The sequence below is a fragment of the Apis dorsata genome, unplaced genomic scaffold (assembly GCF_000469605.1).
Source record: "Apis dorsata unplaced genomic scaffold, Apis dorsata 1.3 scaffold_527, whole genome shotgun sequence".
NCBI lineage: Eukaryota > Metazoa > Arthropoda > Insecta > Hymenoptera > Apidae > Apis > Apis dorsata.
This window is the reverse complement of record NW_006263750.1, coordinates 43350-61118: the sequence shown is the minus strand read 5'-3', so window position 1 is coordinate 61118 and position 17769 is coordinate 43350. Positions and strand designations below refer to the sequence as shown.

Genomic DNA, 17769 nt, shown 5'->3' with positions numbered 1-17769 from the left:
CATTTGTAATTATATATGTTAGTTATGATATATCAAATAATGTCAATAATATCAGCTATAATAAGTATCTAACAACAATTTCAAAAAATGATAGAGAAAAATCTAGTGAAAAAAAAAATTATAGAAATAAAAATTTGAAAGAAGAATACAAAATTAATAAACAAAAGATGTTGGATAATAAAAATTGGATAATCAAAATTTTATTACATATGTTCTAATTTTCAAAAATTTATATAATTAATTTTATTTTTTTTATTTAACTTTTATTATTTAATACTAATTAAAGAGTTCTGTGTATTAATTAAAAAATATAAAATATTATATACATAATTTAGATTTAAGTACAAAATTTAAATGCAATAAGAAAATAATTATTATAATATATTAATAAGAAAATAATATATTTAAATCTATATATATTTATATTATTTTATTATTTTTAATTATTTTATAAATCTATAACAATTTTATGTAATTATTTTACGCGCCTATCATAAAATGAGATAATCGATATTTAAAGTCGAATGATGAATCGATTTTCGACCGGAAATTGTAAATAATCGTATATCGAAGCTGTAGGCTTTTCTTCCTTTTCCGGTATGAGGTGCCACGGGTGTCTGGGTAATATTTTTCGTCTTTCATTCTCGTCATAATACGTTACTTTCATCGCCTGCGAAAAGACAAGCTGGTTTTCATTGGACCGGGTAAAATTACTTGTTTTATTAGAAATAATTTTTTCCTCTTTAAAGTAACTAATATATTTTATTGTTTCAATTCAATCAAATTTGACTTTTGTCTCTACCCAATCTGATGTAAAACAACAGCTTTTACATATTATGTTGCTTTATATGATTGCTTATTCACTTTGCATGGTGACACTATTGGCGTTCATATAATTATATATTTTCAGTTTATCATATTTTATAATTGTCTTAAAAAATGAGATTAAGTCTCTGAGCTCGAAAATAATATTATACATTAATGATTTTTGTATATGTTGTTATTGATTAAACTTGTCTATATAATTTTATATAGATATAATTATATATAATTTTTATATTCAAATTTTAAAATTCATTAAATTACCATTATAACTATAAAATTTCAATTTATTTTATATATTTTAAGATATAAATGAATAAAATAAATCGAAAAAGTTAAAGCAAATTGCGTATATAAGGAGATTTTGTCGTATGATTTATTTGATCATCATAATTGCGCATATACAAAGTAATCGAAAAATTCGCCAGGCATTCTGGGTAAAATCTTTCTGAGTAATCAAAATGGCTGTCATACAACGATTTCCGTTTTATGACTACGTTTTAATGCAATTGATTAAAATGATATTTTTTTTTTAAATTCGAGAATGAAATTAAAGTATATAATTATTATTTTATAGCAAAATTTATTTTTTCAGATGTTAATATTATGTTCCTAAAAATATTAATTTTTATCACGTTTGCAGGGCCTTCATTTTAGTTTGGGGTGTAGATGAAAGAGGGGAAGGGAGGAGCGCGCGCGCGTTGCATGATGGGATGATAGACGGGAGGACGGTCGGGGAGGGCGAAAGAACGAGTCGAGTTCACAAAATGGCGGCCAAGCTCAGGCCCGTGACCATATAGTACGTGAAAATTCGATAATTTTGCACGATGTCGCGACTTTATACATCAATAGTCGTTTAATATTACGAATACGTGTATACACGGCAGTTTAATTATTAAATTAACGTGGTTTTGTGCGTGGTGTGTGTAATATCGAGATATCGGTACGACGCGCAGACGGAACGATGCAGGTGAGTGGTCGGGTTCGAAAATTGTTTAAGTTTCAGCTTTTCTTCAATTTTTTTTGGCAATAATTGTTTGTTTTCGTAGCCGATACGAGCATCAATGTTGTTTTAATGATCAATTTGCGTGATATGGCCGCGGTGTTGTTTGGAGTAGGGAAAAGTCGCGTTGTCACATGCGTTTCATTAAACTACAAGGACAAAAATCCTCGTAAAAATGTAAAAAATCATTGTAATTTTATTTAAAAGATTTCTGCATATAGGGCGGGGTCTCACTGACCTTATGAGCTCAGAGACTTGTCTCCACCAAATCATAATTTTCTGCAATTTTACATAGTTTCTAGGCTCTTAATAACCTATAAGTTTGTTTACATTCGTTCAATTTGACATTTATCACTTAAAATATCATTGTTCCACACTAATTTTTATCAAAAATGATTCCTTGCATTCTCCTTTATCTTGGACCTATGCTTATTCAAAAATTTTAAATAGACCCATTTTTGCAAATTAAGCTCAAAGATTGATATACATTCTCTACATTATAGTTAGAGACTGTGTAGCACAATCACCTGTAAAAGCTCTTGGCAATTACATGCTTTTCATGTAGAAAATATTTCATATATTCTGAGTTTTTTCCTTTAGGAAAACCAGAGATTTCTCTGATATTTCAAGATTTTTTTTATATATTATGAATAAAATCTTATTTTTTGTTTATTCTTTGTCTTTCATAAAATCTTGGGTTTGTATGAACTTGTGAAATATATCACAAATTTATTTTGAATTTGTACATAAAAGAAACATAATAATTTGTTGTAAAACATTAATAATTTTAAATGTTATTTTCAATAAAATTATGTAAAGATAAGATATAAAATTAAAAGAAATAATGATTCATATATATGGATTACATGTATGAAAAATAATTTCTATTAAAATTAGTGTAATATGCAAAAAAATGTTTTTACATTTGTTTTATTAAGAATATTTGTATAGTTATATAATATTTAATATATAATAGTGCAAAATATATTCTTATCAAAACATGTAATAAAATTAAATTCTGGGATTTGCAAAAGTAGAAAATAATTATTTAATATCATATAAAAATTGATATTATCTTACTTAAATCATATTAAAGAAAGAATAAAATTCAATTTAATAAGTTAATTTAAAATTTATTCTTTCTTAAGTTAAAAAGATACATTTATTATATATATACTATGCATAGAAAAATATTTTTGTTACATATAATAGTTATTCATTAGTATTTTTATCATTAATAAATAAAGTATAATATAAAACTTGAATAATAATATTTCAATTTTTATATATTCAGTATATTCTAGAGTTTGAAACAGTTTTTATTGTAATAAAAAATCTTATAAGTAAAGTTGAAAGATTTTATTAAAAAAATTAAATTTTAGAAGAAATAATTATTCTATAAAAGTCTTGTTTCTGTTATATGAAACACATTATTATGAGTTAAAATATAAATTTTTTTTATGAAATGTAACGGAAAGTTTATTTTCAAATAATATTGTGCTTCATATAACAGATTTGTATTTTTGTATTTCTTTCAACATAAATTTGAGATTATTTATCATTTTTTTATTGCTAAAAATATTTAAATATAAAAACAAGTATTATTCTAATATTAAAATTAATAATAACTTTTGATTATGAAAATATTTTGGATACAATTTTTTCTAACTTGTACACTAAATTCAATAAACAAATGTAAATTTTAAGATCAGATAAATATTGTACATAATGTACTTGAATTGTTTAATAAATATGTATAGTATTTAAAAATGGTGAATTATATTATTCTAAAATACCTATCTTATGTTGGTTATTTACAGGAAACTATTCTATATATTTTGGATTAATCACTTACAAAAAGTCCTGCAGAATTCTTCTGCCATTTCATTATTTAAGATAGTTATATAAAATAAATAATGAAAGAATTTTTATATTTCTATTATGAATAATTTTTTAGATAAAGAGAAAATCTATAATTTTTAAACAGTAAATTTATCTTTAATATATGTAAATATGTAACTATCTTTTTATTTAATATATTGCTTGATTTATATTAATATGAATTTATTTCTTTATTGATATATAATTGAATATAATCTAAAAATGCAAAATCAAATGTAATACGCTGCTAATTTTATTAGAGTGTATATAATGGATCATTAAGGAGTTTTATTTAAGTAATTCTTAACTACAAGATGGTGGTCAAGAATTACAAAATGGAGGAAAGATTCTCTTGATAGATGGCACTGCTAATTTATGTACAAATTATTCTGAACATTAAAAATATACAAAACAAGAAAGGATATTATATATTATTATTTTCAAAATATATTCAAATAAATCTAAAGAACTGCTAATTCTAAAGAACATATTATATATAATTAAAAAATACAGTTATATTAATATTATTGTATAAAAACTATTCCAAACAACACATTGCGACTTATGTATTTTTGAAAATAAAACAATATTAGATTGGTCTGATTAACTTACAGAAAACATTAGAGTCTGAATCTGGTAAAGAATCGGGGTCTGATTCTGAAAATGAAAGTAAGAGTGATAGCTCTTCTTCAGGAAGCAATACAGGATCTGGTTCTGGATCAGAAAGGTGGGTATTAAAATCAACATTATTTAATTCCTTTCTTTCAGAAAGTCCAAAACATGGAAAATTAATATTTGTTTTATTTCATATTTGTTTGAATTTTTATTATTATTATTATTATTGATATTGTTATTATTATTTTTATTATTTTACCCATCTATCTAGTATTAAACAATTTTTATATAGAATAATAGTAATAAATATAGATTTAATAATAATAATTAATATTTATGTATAATATTTAATATTTAATAATGTATAATATATTTTATATAATGTATTTGGCTTTCTGATATGTAAAGGATTATTTAAGATTAATTATTTAACTTTGTGTATTGCTATAGCTTTATATAGCATTAACATTGCTTTCATAATCATGCTAATTTAATGTATTCCTTGAATTTTATATAAGCACAATCTTCAAGTTTCTGTTACTCATATGCAATTAGTATTTGTTTTCTTGTATATTAAAATAATTTAAACATTAGGTGAGCTAGTATTATACTGCTTTAATCATTTTATAATAATTTGTTCTATTACATTAGTATATGTTAATGTAGATACAGAAACATAAGGAAAAGAGATATTTTCACAAATGTATTGAAATGCAAATACTGAAGAATAGAAATACTAAGATTACAACTTAATATCAGGATATCTAAAGTTACTTAAAGGTATTAAATGATTTGTAACTGATATGTACATATTGCATTTAGTTAATACATATAGATAAATCAACATTGATGTATTAAATTATAATGCTTTTGTAATTGTGCATATTTTTTATTTCAAACTAAAATTGAATAATAAAAAAAAGAAAAAAGATCATAAAATTTTAATATATTTAATTATATATTTAATAATATATATATTTTATTAATTATTAATATATATATATTAATAATTATCAATATTTAGATTTATAATCAATTGCCATTTTAAATTAATAATTATAAAAATAGTACTTTGTATTAAATAAATTTATGTATTTTATTCAATATTTTTTAAATTACAATAACTTCTGTAATTATATAAACAATGATAGTGAAATAAAACATTACCTGACTGCAAATGCAGTGACTCTAGCTCTTCAAGTGGTTCCGGATCAGGATCAGGTTCTGATTCTGATAAATCAGAGAAATCGGATGCACCTGCACAAAGTGATAGCTTCCAGAGCAAAAGTTCAAATCACAGCACAGAAACAAAAGTTAGGCTTAAGAATGAGTCTAGTCGTGAATGGGATGAGAATCCTGACATTTATGGAATCAGAAGATCCGGCCGTTCTAGGAAAGAGCCTGAAAGGCTTGCTACACAACGTGAAAGCGATAGTGATAGTCGCAAGAAATTTAAAAAAAAGGGGTAAGTAACATGAAGAAACTCAAATAATTATCAAAAATTGAAATTAAGAATTTTGCAATCTTTTTAATTATTTTTTTATGGATTAAATTAATATTGTACAAATTAAATAAATACATTTTTTATTGTATAATATAATAATTCAAAATATATAATTTTTTAAAAATATAAATTTATTGATATATAATATATCTAGTAAATTTAGTGAAAAATAAAATTCTTTTTTGTATATATTTATAATATTAAATATTTTAAAAAATTAAATGGTTCTACAGAATAATATTTAAAAAATACAATAAAAACAAATGTCACAAATCTTAATCTTATAATTTGTAAAAACTATAAAAATAACTAAATATTTTTAATATTGATAAAATTTCAATTTATAATTAGTATAATTTACAATTAATTTGGATCATATATAATTTATAATTATTCAATAGGTTTGTATTTCACAAGAATAATAATAATTCTTTAAAGCTTTCATGTTAATAATGTGCTCTATTCTGTATTGCAGAATAGATATTGTGTATTAATGTGCTTTTATACTTTTTATTTTTGATGTTTAAATTTGTGTTTATTAAGCTTAGTGCTTTAAACATGTTTTTACACCATAGCACTGTTTGTTTTTTACCTTGTTTTTAATTTTGTTTTGTTAAATAAACTATTGCATTGTAACAAATAATTTTTATATTTAATATTTATTTTATCTTTAGTTTATGCTATTTATTCATGCATTTATGTAATTCATTATAACATTTATATAGAAAAAGATATATATAATAATATATATAATATATGCGCGCGCGTAAATTTGTGTAGATTATTTGCATGTAAAATATTATCAATGCATTATATAGTAAGAATAATTACATAATTTAATAAATATTATTTTTTTGTTAGTAAAAGTAAGTAAAGATTATATAAAAAAAATTTATTTTTATAAATGAAAATTTTGTAATAAATTTTGTATAACTTATTATTTTAATTATTATTTATAAATATCTAATTAAAAAAAATTTTATTTCCAACATGATTCTATTATTAAATTATATTCATTATTAACAAAAAAAATAGTTTTAATATTTATAATTTAAGTATTTTAATATTCAAACTTAATTTGGGATAAAAATATCAAATGAATAAAATATATGTGTGTAAAATATATATACATGATTTTTTTATTTTATTATTATTATTATAATATATTTATAAATTTATATGTTTACATTTATATTTTTTCTCTTTTCTTTACAGTTCACATAACTCATGGAATTCAGATAGCTCAGATTCTGAATCTGATGATGTTGAAAGTAGAAGACCTCCACCTAGTAAATCGTTAAATAGACGCGCTGCACAGAAAGCAAAAGAAAAGGCAAGAATACGAAAGAAACGTATTTCAGAATCATCTGAAAATTCTTCTTTTGATAGCGATGATAATAGAAGGTATTTAATATTATTTTTTATAATTATAATAAAATAACTATGATATTCATAAATTAATGTTAATTTGAATATCAGACAAGTTACAAGAAGAACTGGAACTGCTATTAGTTATAAAGAAGAAAGTGAAGAAAGAACTGATAGTGAAGATCTTGTTGAAATTGATGAAGGTAGTACTGCAAATACAGAACCAGATAATGCAGAAACAATTGAACGAATTTTGGGACAAAGAATTGGTAAAAAAGGAGGTATTTAATATACTTATTATTGTAAATTATAAATTACAATTATATTTGTATTTATTTTTTTAAATATTTTGCTATAATATTATTTTTTAGTTACAGGAAATGTCACTACAATTTATGCTGTAGAAGAAAATGGCGATCCAAATCCTGAAGACTTATCTAGGGAAGAAACTGAATTGCAATATTTAATAAAATGGAAAGGATGGTCTCATATTCATAATACATGGGAATCAGAAGAATCTTTAAAAGCTCAAAAAGTAAAAGGATTAAAAAAATTAGATAATTTTATTAAACGAGAACGAGAAATCAAACAATGGAGAGATTATGCTGGACCTGAAGATATAGATTATTTTGAGTGTCAATTAGAACTTCAACAAGATCTTTTGAAAAGCTATAATAATGTTGAAAGAATTATTGCTGAATATAATAAACCAGATTCAGAACATCCTGATTATTATTGCAAATGGGAAAGTTTACCTTATGCTGAGGCTACATGGGAAGATGGAGCATTAATTGTCAAAAAATGGCCAGAAAAAATAAAAGAATTTCGTGAAAGAGAGGAGTCAAAAAGAACACCAAGTAAACACTGTAAAGTTCTTAAATCTAGACCTAAATTTCATCAGTTAAAAGGACAACCAGATTATATGGGAAAAGGTCGAGATTTGACTCTTAGAGACTATCAAATGGATGGATTAAATTGGATGATTCATTCATGGTGCAAAGAAAATAGGTATATTATTTTTCTCAATACAATTAAAAGTATAATAAAATTATATAATGTATTAATTAACATTATATATTATATATTTTATATTATAATAATTTTTTTTTTTACATGTGTTTATAGTGTTATTTTAGCAGATGAAATGGGTCTTGGTAAAACTATACAAACGATATGCTTCCTTTATTATTTATTCCACACACATCAGCTTTATGGACCATTTTTGTTAGTAGTGCCTCTTTCAACAATGACTTCCTGGCAAAGAGAAATGTCACAATGGGCACCAGATATGAATTTTGTTACATATTTGGGTGATGTTACTTCCCGTAATGTTGTATGTATTATTTATTTTTATTTTTATAAAATTTATTTTTTATGTTGTTTTTTAAATATATTTACTTTCTATTTATATATATTTTATAAATATATTTTAGATTAGAGAATACGAATGGTGTTACAGTTCAAAAAGATTAAAATTTAATGCCATACTTACAACATATGAGATAGTACTTAAAGATAAAGCATTTTTGGGTGCCTTAAATTGGGCCGTATTGCTAGTAGACGAAGCACACCGATTAAAAAATGATGACTCTCTCTTGTACAAAGCACTTGCTGAATTTCATACGAATCATCGTCTTTTAATAACTGGTACTCCATTACAAAATAGTTTAAAAGAATTATGGGCCTTATTACACTTTATAATGCCTACTAAGTAAGTTTTTTTTTAATATTATCGCCATTTATTAAACATTAAATATACTATTTAAAATTGAATGTATATATGAATTGTAATTAATTAATTTTATAATTAAATAATTTTATGTTAAAAAATAAAATTACAAATATAAAAGATACAATAAAATAATATATATAAAGTACAATTACAAATTGATATATAAAATAATATTAAAGTATAATTCTAATAAAAATAATATTATAATATAATTCTTTTTTTGTATTTATATAGGTTTGGTTCATGGGAAGAATTTGAAAAGGAGCATGATAATGCGGCTCAAAAAGGCTATTCCAAATTACATAAACAATTAGAACCATTTATTTTACGACGTGTCAAAAAAGATGTAGAAAAGTCTCTACCCGCGAAAGTTGAACAAATATTACGAGTAGAAATGACATCGTTACAAAAACAATATTACAAATGGATATTAACAAAAAATTATAATGCATTGCGAAAAGGAGTTAAAGGTTCTACTATGACGTTCCTAAATATTGTTATTGAATTAAAAAAATGTTGTAATCATGCTTTCCTCACAAAACCTACTGAAAATGAAAGAAAGGACAATAATGAAGATTATTTACAACAATTAATTCGAGGTTCTGGCAAATTAGTGCTTCTTGATAAATTATTAGTGAGATTACGAGAAACAGGTCATAGAGTATTAATATTTAGTCAAATGGTCAGAATGTTGGATATTCTTGGAGAATACCTACAAAAAAAACATTTTCCATTCCAAAGATTAGATGGAAGTATAAAAGGAGAATTACGAAAACAAGCACTAGATCATTTTAATGCAGAAGGATCCCAAGATTTTTGTTTTTTATTATCGACAAGAGCAGGTGGTCTTGGTATTAACCTTGCTACTGCTGATACTGTCATTATTTTTGATTCAGATTGGAATCCACAAAATGATCTACAAGCACAAGCTAGGGCACATCGTATTGGTCAAAAAAATCAGGTTTAATATTTTATATAAATATTATAACATATTTTAAATTGCAATATTTTATTTAAAAAAAATTTTTATTTAGGTAAATATTTATCGTTTAGTAACAAAAAATTCTGTAGAAGAAGAAATAGTAGAAAGAGCAAAACAAAAAATGGTTTTGGATCATCTTGTAATTCAACGGATGGACACAACTGGACGAACAGTATTAGATAAAAAAAATGCAGGGACCAATAATAATCCATTCAATAAAGAAGATTTAAATGCTATTTTAAAATTTGGAGCTGAAGATTTATTTAAAGATGAAGAAGATGGAGATGAAGAACCAACTGTAATTGTTCTAAAAAAATAAATTATTATAAATTAGATCTACATAAAAATATAAAATATAACTTTTTATTATTTTTATGTTATTAGTGCGATATTGATGAAATTCTAAGAAGAGCAGAAACAAGAGATGAAGGACCTTCAACTGTGGGAGATGAATTGTTATCTGCATTCAAAGTTGCTAGTTTTGCTGCATTTGAAGAAGAATCTGAACCAGTTAATCAACCTAATGATAATGATGATGAAAGTAAAGATTGGGTAATTATTTAGACATTAAATATACTTTTTAATATTTTTATATATAAAAATGAGTACTAATTATTTTTATTTCGATTGATTTTAGGCCGAAATTATTCCAGAAAATTTCAGAAAAAAAGTTGAAGAAGAAGAAAAATCAAAAGAAATGGAGGATTTATATTTGCCTCCACGAAGTCGAAAAACATTACAGCAAATTAATCAAAGTGGGGAAGGTATATATTGTATTAAAAATGTTGATTTATTATAACATATAATTATGTATGTATGTAAATTTTTCGTTTTGCTATTAAGGAAGAGGAAGAAAACGAAAAAAATTATCTGCTGATGATAGTGAAGAAGGTGAGGATTCTGGAAGTGAGATTGAGGGTAGTGATGATGAACGTCCTAAAAAAAGAGGTAGACCAAGAGTTACGCCACGCGAAAACATAAAAAGTTTTACTGATGCAGAGGTATGTATTTTCTTATATAATAATAATTTTGCATGTATTAAATAAATTTAATTTCTTTTATTATGTAGATACGAAGATTTGTTAAAAGTTACAAAAAATTCCCTGCACCATTAAAACGATTAGATGATATTGCGGCGGATGCAGAATTGCAAGAAAAACCAATGTCAGAATTACGTTTCTTGGGAGATCAGTTAAAAACTAGATGCGATGCTTGTTTATCTGAATTTGAAAGTACAGCAAAAGAAAATAAAGGCGAAGAAGAGGGTAAAGGTCCTGGTCGTAAAAGAGGTCGTGGTCCTACATTTAAAATTGGTGGGGTTATGGTTAATGCAAAATCTTTCTCAGCTGCTGTAAAAGAATTAGAACCTTTAGAACAAGCTTTACCTTCAGATTCGGAACAACGATCTAATTGGCATATTGATATTAAGTATGTATATTTTTCTCATCAAATTTTTATAATTAAAAATATTTTTATATTGTATATTTATTTTATAATTATATATATATATGTCCTATTATAGATTAAAACCAGCAAATTTTGATTGTGACTGGAATTCTGAGGATGATTCTAGACTCTTAAGAGGTATATATCAACATGGAATGGGCTCATGGGAAGCTATCAAAATGGATAATAATTTAAAACTTGGTGATAAACTTCTTCCAAATGGTAGCAAATTACAATTAAAAAAAATAAATACTCGAGCCGAATATTTATTAAAAGTTCTCAAGAAACAAATTGATTCAAAATTAGGAGTGGTAAGAAAATATTTTTTATATAATATTTCATTAAAAAAACCCTTTATCCTATTATTTTATCCTGGCAGGGTTATGTCCTTATCCCGCAATCCGAATATCAATTCAAGGTAATTTCTAAAAATCTAATAATTTTAATTTTTATATAATATACATTCTTCATAATTAATGAGATTTATAAATAAATTATAATTTCATATTGTATATTATAATTTGTTCAAATAATAATTTTAGACTAAGGCAAGGAAGCCAAGAAAACCAAAAGAAGCAAAACCTGCCATTACAAAAGAAATTATAGAAGAAAATGACAGTTCGGGTGAAGAAAGTAATAAATCTAAATCTAAAATTGAAAAGGTAAATTTATTATATATTTATAATTCATAAATAAAAAAAATGTTAATATTTTTTTAATTTAAAAATATTAATATTCATTTTAATTAAAGCTACCTACAAAAAAAGAAGAAGAGGTTGTTGTAAAGAAAGAAACTAAAGAAGAAGTTGAAGATATAGTAGAGGAAAAAAAGAAAGAAAAAAAAACTAAAAAAGAAAAAAAAGAAAATAAAAAAGCTAAAAAAGCAAAACAAGCAGCAGGTCCAATGCATTTTACTGCTAACAATGAACCAAGAGCTCTTGATGTTCTTGGTGATTTGGATCCTTCTATATTTAATGAGGTAATATTAATTGTTTTAATATCATTTATATTAAAATATTATTTATATGCATCAAATATGAATAATAATTTAATTTATTTTTTAATTACATAGTGTAAAGAAAAGATGAGACCAGTAAAGAAAGCACTCAAAGCTTTAGATAGACCTGATCAATCTTTAAGTGAAGCGGAACAAGTCGCACACACAAGACAATGTCTTGTACAAATTGGAAATCAAATTAATACTTGTTTAGAAGAATATAGAGATCCTGAACAAATTAAGGAATGGAGAAGCAATTTATGGTATTTTGTGTCTAAATTTACAGAATTTGATGCAAAAAAACTTTACAAATTGTATAAACACGCGACGAAAAAAGGAGGTGAAAGTAACACTAGTGCTACTTCTAGTCCAGAAAAAAAAGAGGACTCAAATAATGTAAAAGTATGATAATTTATTCTTATTTTAATAATATACATATTATTATTCATATAATTAATTTTAATTTTATTCATAAAACTAATTTAATTTTATAGAAGCACTCGGAAAAACATATCGATAAACAAATAGAAACTATCAAAGAAAGTAGATTGCAAAAACGTAGAATCGAAGATATAGAAGAAAATTCGAATAGTAGTAATACACCAAGTAAAAAACACCTCTCAAGTATATCTGCTGTAAATAGTATCAGCAATACGTCTACAGTTACTATTGGTGCTATTACTATTACCCCTATTACATCGACTCCAAATTCTACTTCAAGTACTACTAATAGTGTAGATACACCACGACATAAAGAAAAAGAATCAAAACATAAAGACATGAAAAGAGATAGAGAACGTGATAGAGATAGAGATAGAACGCATAGTGATAGAAATATGGATAGAATGAGTGGAGGTAAAGATGAAAGAATCAGAAGAGATAGTGGTGGTTATATGAGCGGACATTATAGTGGAAGTAGAGATGATGATCATTGGTTATCTCGTGATGGAAGAGATATGCGAGATGGAAGGTATAATAATAAAATAATAAAGAAAGATATAGAATAATTATTATAATAATAAAGTATCTAATTTAAAATGATTATGTATAGATTTGGAGACCATAAACGTGATCGTTTCGATTCTTATGGACGAATGTCTAGTGGATATCATCGGGACAGAGATCGAGATCGCGATCGGAGTATGCATATGAATGACAAACGAAGGTAAGCTATAAATAATATTTCATATGAAAATAAAGTTCATATCAGTGTTCAAAAAATTCAAAATCTGTGTTCAGTGATTATTACAGATATCCATCAGGACCACCCAGTTATGGATATGGTCCAGGAGGATATGGAGGTGGAGGCGGCGGTTATGCTCCATCTGATATTCCACCAAGCCATTTTAGAAGTCGAGGTTATCCTGGAGATAGTTATCCTAGTGATTGGCGACCAAACAAAGATTACAGACGAGATTATGATAGAAGACCACCTCCACCAAATGCTAACTCCTAGTGCTCCTTCCTTGTTACCGTTCTTGAATGTGTTGTTGAGCGGCTGTAATTTCGATAAAGCCTTGTATTTTACCTGACTGAGCATTACATTATGCTCCCTTAAACATGGCTATATGCGAAATTCTTTACACAGTTTATTCTGTGATTTAGTAGTACCACTCGTGACTTGTACCTATGTATAAATTTACTCCGATGCTTACTTAATACAGTATTGTGCGCTTAAGTGTCGCATTTTTTCCTCGCTTGAATATTACAAAATTATCTTCATTAATTCCTAGAACTTCTTTAATGAGATTATTAGCTTTTCGGGTTTAAAACGGCGACAAAAAAAATGTATTTCATTCTTGTTGTTTCTCGCCTTCGATGTACTCGACAAGAGAACGAAGCAATGAAAGCAATTTTTAAAAATGTCTACCTCTCTGGAGTGTCGCAACATGAACCCGAATTTGCAATACTTAAGCGGATAATACTGTACGACAAAAAATTATACCATGATTGAATGGTCTTTTTAAGGAGAGGTTGTGCAAAAATAATGAATTAATTCATATTCTTAGTGTATAATTAATAATTTTTTTATATATGTCGGATTTCACCAAAAATAGCGATGCTGAATTTTTAAGTTTCTATTCATTAATGTTTCTCATACGTAAGAAATTACGTTTACTATTCTGTTTTATTACAGTGCAATTATGATAAGATTTGATAACGAACTAAAATCAAATTAATGTGTTTGTAGTGTATATTATTACGTACAGTGCTAAAAATCATAATTTAAAATGTATGCCTTCCTAAATCGCATGTAACATATTTTGCATTTTCGATATGATCATGTATGTTTAATGGATGTTTAGCTTGTATACAATTATTCACTTCTTCAAACTATACTCTGTTTTCATAAATCTTCAAACTTTCATGATTGATTTATAGTTTAATAATTAATCTTTTTACATTAGTCAATATTTTATTGCACTGCAATAGATATTAAAATATTGATATCTTATTTCATACAATGAGGTTTGTAAAATTGTACAAATTAGTCAACATTATAAATTTTCTATTAACTGAAAATTCAAAAAAATTTTACATCAAATGTAGAATAACATCTTTTTGTGATGATATGCAGTATAAACGAGCTGCGCTTATTGTAAAATTAGAACGACAAATATGATATTTGCCAACAGATGATTACATTCTTAAAAGAGAAAAAAAATATTAACTTTCTCCTCTTATATAGAATTTATACTTTCACAATTGAAAAGTAGATAAGAATTCTATTTTTGCGTTCATTCTTTTAAAGTACTATAGTTTTATATCCTATCAAAAACACTGTGAAATATTGTAAATATTAGTATAAGGCGATAGTTATATTCGATGTATATTTAACTCTGGAATTAATGAGATAGTATTCTGCTTTCGTAGAAAGAATAAACAAAAGACTACTAGTTCCCTCAGTTTTGCTTTAGTTAAGAATGATTGAATATAACTATATTATTGTAATTAAAAAAAAGAACATGAGTTTTTAATTATTCAACGATTAATATCTCTAAAAGATATTAAAGTATTTCTTGATTAAACCTTAAATTGTGGTAAACTATAAGTTTTTGCGAAAACTTTGTATTTCATTATTTATCCATTAGGATGCATCAGGCAATATAAATTATATTCTATTTCCGTAACAAATATTTACAAATTTTATATTCATAAAATATGAATGTTAAACTCTTTTGTATGTATGCATTAATTTTTTTCATCCTAAAATCACGTAAATGCTATGAATTTTTTCTTATAGTGTAATTTTTTTTTTGTCTAAAATGATTTGCATAAACGATATAATGCCTTTATTAAACTATAAAATAAACAAATTATTTTGTAGATTAGTTTATTCATATAAAATGAATTTATGGCAAAGATTTACAATTTTAGTGTGCATTTCTGTAAATAATAGTATATGTTACACATACGTGTGATGGTATTTGATCAGATCAAAGCGGGAATTGTACACACGTTAACGATACTTCGTGTCTTACATATATATAAAACAAAGTACATTGAAATTATACCACGATAGAAATTTGCTAGTTTAGATTTTTAATTGCAAAGTGATATTCTAAACAGTGAGCTATTTATAATTTATTACTAGCTGAATACAGACTGCGAGTAATAAAACAAGAGATATGTTGTAAATATAAATTAAGAGAAATAAATGATATAGTAGAATAATTTAATATTCAATAATTGAAATAGGGCAATTACACATTTTATTATTTTTTAAAATATAAATGAAAGTTTTTGACATATGTACGTCTTAAGTGCCATGCTTATGCGAATTTTGAAAATTGATTCATTTAACTATTTGCTAGAATTATTTTTTAACGAATTTATTAGTATAAATAAAAATCTTTAAATATGTATTTAAATATAAATATAACAACAATTGTTTAATAATATTTTATTCTTCATTTTATTTACAATGATACAATGATAATATTTTGTAATTATAAATATTTTTCAAATTATATCGCATAATCTTATAAATACTAGTACACATAGAGTAAAAAATTATTATGTAAGTACTGGTTTTATACATGTAAATTCGATTTAAATAAATATATATACATATATAAGATGCACCAGTAATTATATAGTACAATTAGAAAAAGAATAATTTCAAAAAAAAGAAATACATAAAAATATATTCATTAATTTATATAAAATATAGAACATACTATAAATAATAATTGGTAAGTTAAATCTCCATTATGGATAAAAATATTCGTTTTTTTCTTTTAAAAATAAGACTGAGTTGTAATCATCACAAATTGACGCAAATACTGACTTAAAATTAAATTTTTTCGCGCGAAATTGTATACTGTAATGTAGCCTAATTTGCTTATTATTATATGTTATAATATAATTTCTAAATTTGAAACTTTCGACTAATACGTATATTTATTTTTATTAAAAAAGAGATAAAGGAAATTAATATTGTATTAGAAAATATATTGGGATAATAGAATATATTGAAATATAACCAATCGTATTTATATTCTTGTCTTTTGAGTCTTCCTTCTAGCTTTGCATAATATTTATTACATAATGTAATTTAAATATATATATATTCAATTAAATATCGGATATAAATAATATATATATATTATATAAAGTAAATATTCTGATTTTTAAATTTGAAACTTTCGATCAATATGTATATTTATTTTTATTAGAAGAGATATAAAAGAGATTAATATTGTATTAGAAAATATATTAGAATATAACCAATCATATTCGTATTGTTTTTGAGTCTTCCTTCTAGTTTTGCATAATACTTAATACATAATATAATCCATGTATATTACATTATGTATATACATTCAATTAAATATATCCAATATAAATACTATATATATAAAGTAAATATTCTTATAATAAAATATATTTCTAATTGTAGAAAATATTTTTTATAGTTAAAATTTGTATTTTATGTATAAAAAATATAAAAATATTTATAGAAAACATATTACGTAATAAAATCCCCTCCCTTTGGATTCTATATAAACGCAATTCGATTCCATGTATTAACATACGATAGAAAGACGCAATTAAGAAAGAGTGCGATTTTATTAAATTTAGCAAAAGAACAAACATATAAACATCTCGTTCATTATTTTTCAAAAGGTATGTATTCTATGAACAAAATTTAAAAATTATCAATTGCATAAAAATATGGAAACTTCTTGAAAATTATAATTATGTCAAACTGTCGGCTACCGGCGAAATGACATTTAAGCTATAGCAATATTCGAAACACATTATAAAAGATATACCTTTCTAATTAATATTTTATTATATTTACTTAAAAAAATAAATTTTGTTTTAAGAGTTATTATAATTTTTTTAATTTTATATATAAAATATTTAATATTTGATCTATATATCAATATTTAGTGCATTATTAAAATTTATT

At 24.2% G+C, this 17769-nt stretch overlaps 1 protein-coding gene across 3 annotated transcripts; it reads left to right on the top strand.

Annotated features, from left to right (window-relative positions):
- Window positions 1-1099: 1099 nt before the first annotated feature.
- Window positions 1100-15402, top strand: LOC102677071 (chromodomain-helicase-DNA-binding protein 1). 3 transcript variants are annotated; one of them, XM_006620728.2, is made up of 22 exons: window positions 1100-1792; window positions 4321-4433; window positions 5505-5786; window positions 7041-7229; window positions 7305-7474; window positions 7565-8201; window positions 8319-8526; window positions 8627-8904; window positions 9160-9886; window positions 9960-10205; window positions 10292-10459; window positions 10545-10671; window positions 10751-10908; window positions 10977-11335; window positions 11430-11664; window positions 11733-11771; window positions 11896-12015; window positions 12105-12332; window positions 12426-12752; window positions 12845-13320; window positions 13402-13515; window positions 13602-15402. In XM_006620728.2, the coding sequence occupies exons 1-22, from the start codon at window positions 1787-1789 to the stop codon at window positions 13804-13806; spliced, it is 5412 nt and encodes a 1803-aa protein (XP_006620791.1). In that variant the 5' UTR covers window positions 1100-1786; the 3' UTR covers window positions 13807-15402. The 3 variants fall into 3 exon arrangements, with proteins under 3 accessions (XP_006620791.1, XP_006620790.1, XP_031368796.1); XM_006620727.2 differs by having other exon boundaries at window positions 1101-1792; window positions 13590-15402; XM_031512936.1 differs by lacking the exon at window positions 11733-11771 and having other exon boundaries at window positions 1101-1792; window positions 13590-15402.
- The last annotated feature ends 2367 nt before the right edge of the window (window positions 15403-17769 follow it).

Excerpts from the sequence above, each read along its gene's own strand:
- LOC102677071 (XM_006620727.2), top strand. Across the intron at positions 4,434-5,504 it reads TCTGGTTCTGGATCAGAAAG|TGACTCTAGCTCTTCAAGTG; the intron begins GTGGGTATTAAA and ends CTGCAAATGCAG. Across the intron at positions 12,333-12,425 it reads ATCCTTCTATATTTAATGAG|TGTAAAGAAAAGATGAGACC; the intron begins GTAATATTAATT and ends TTAATTACATAG.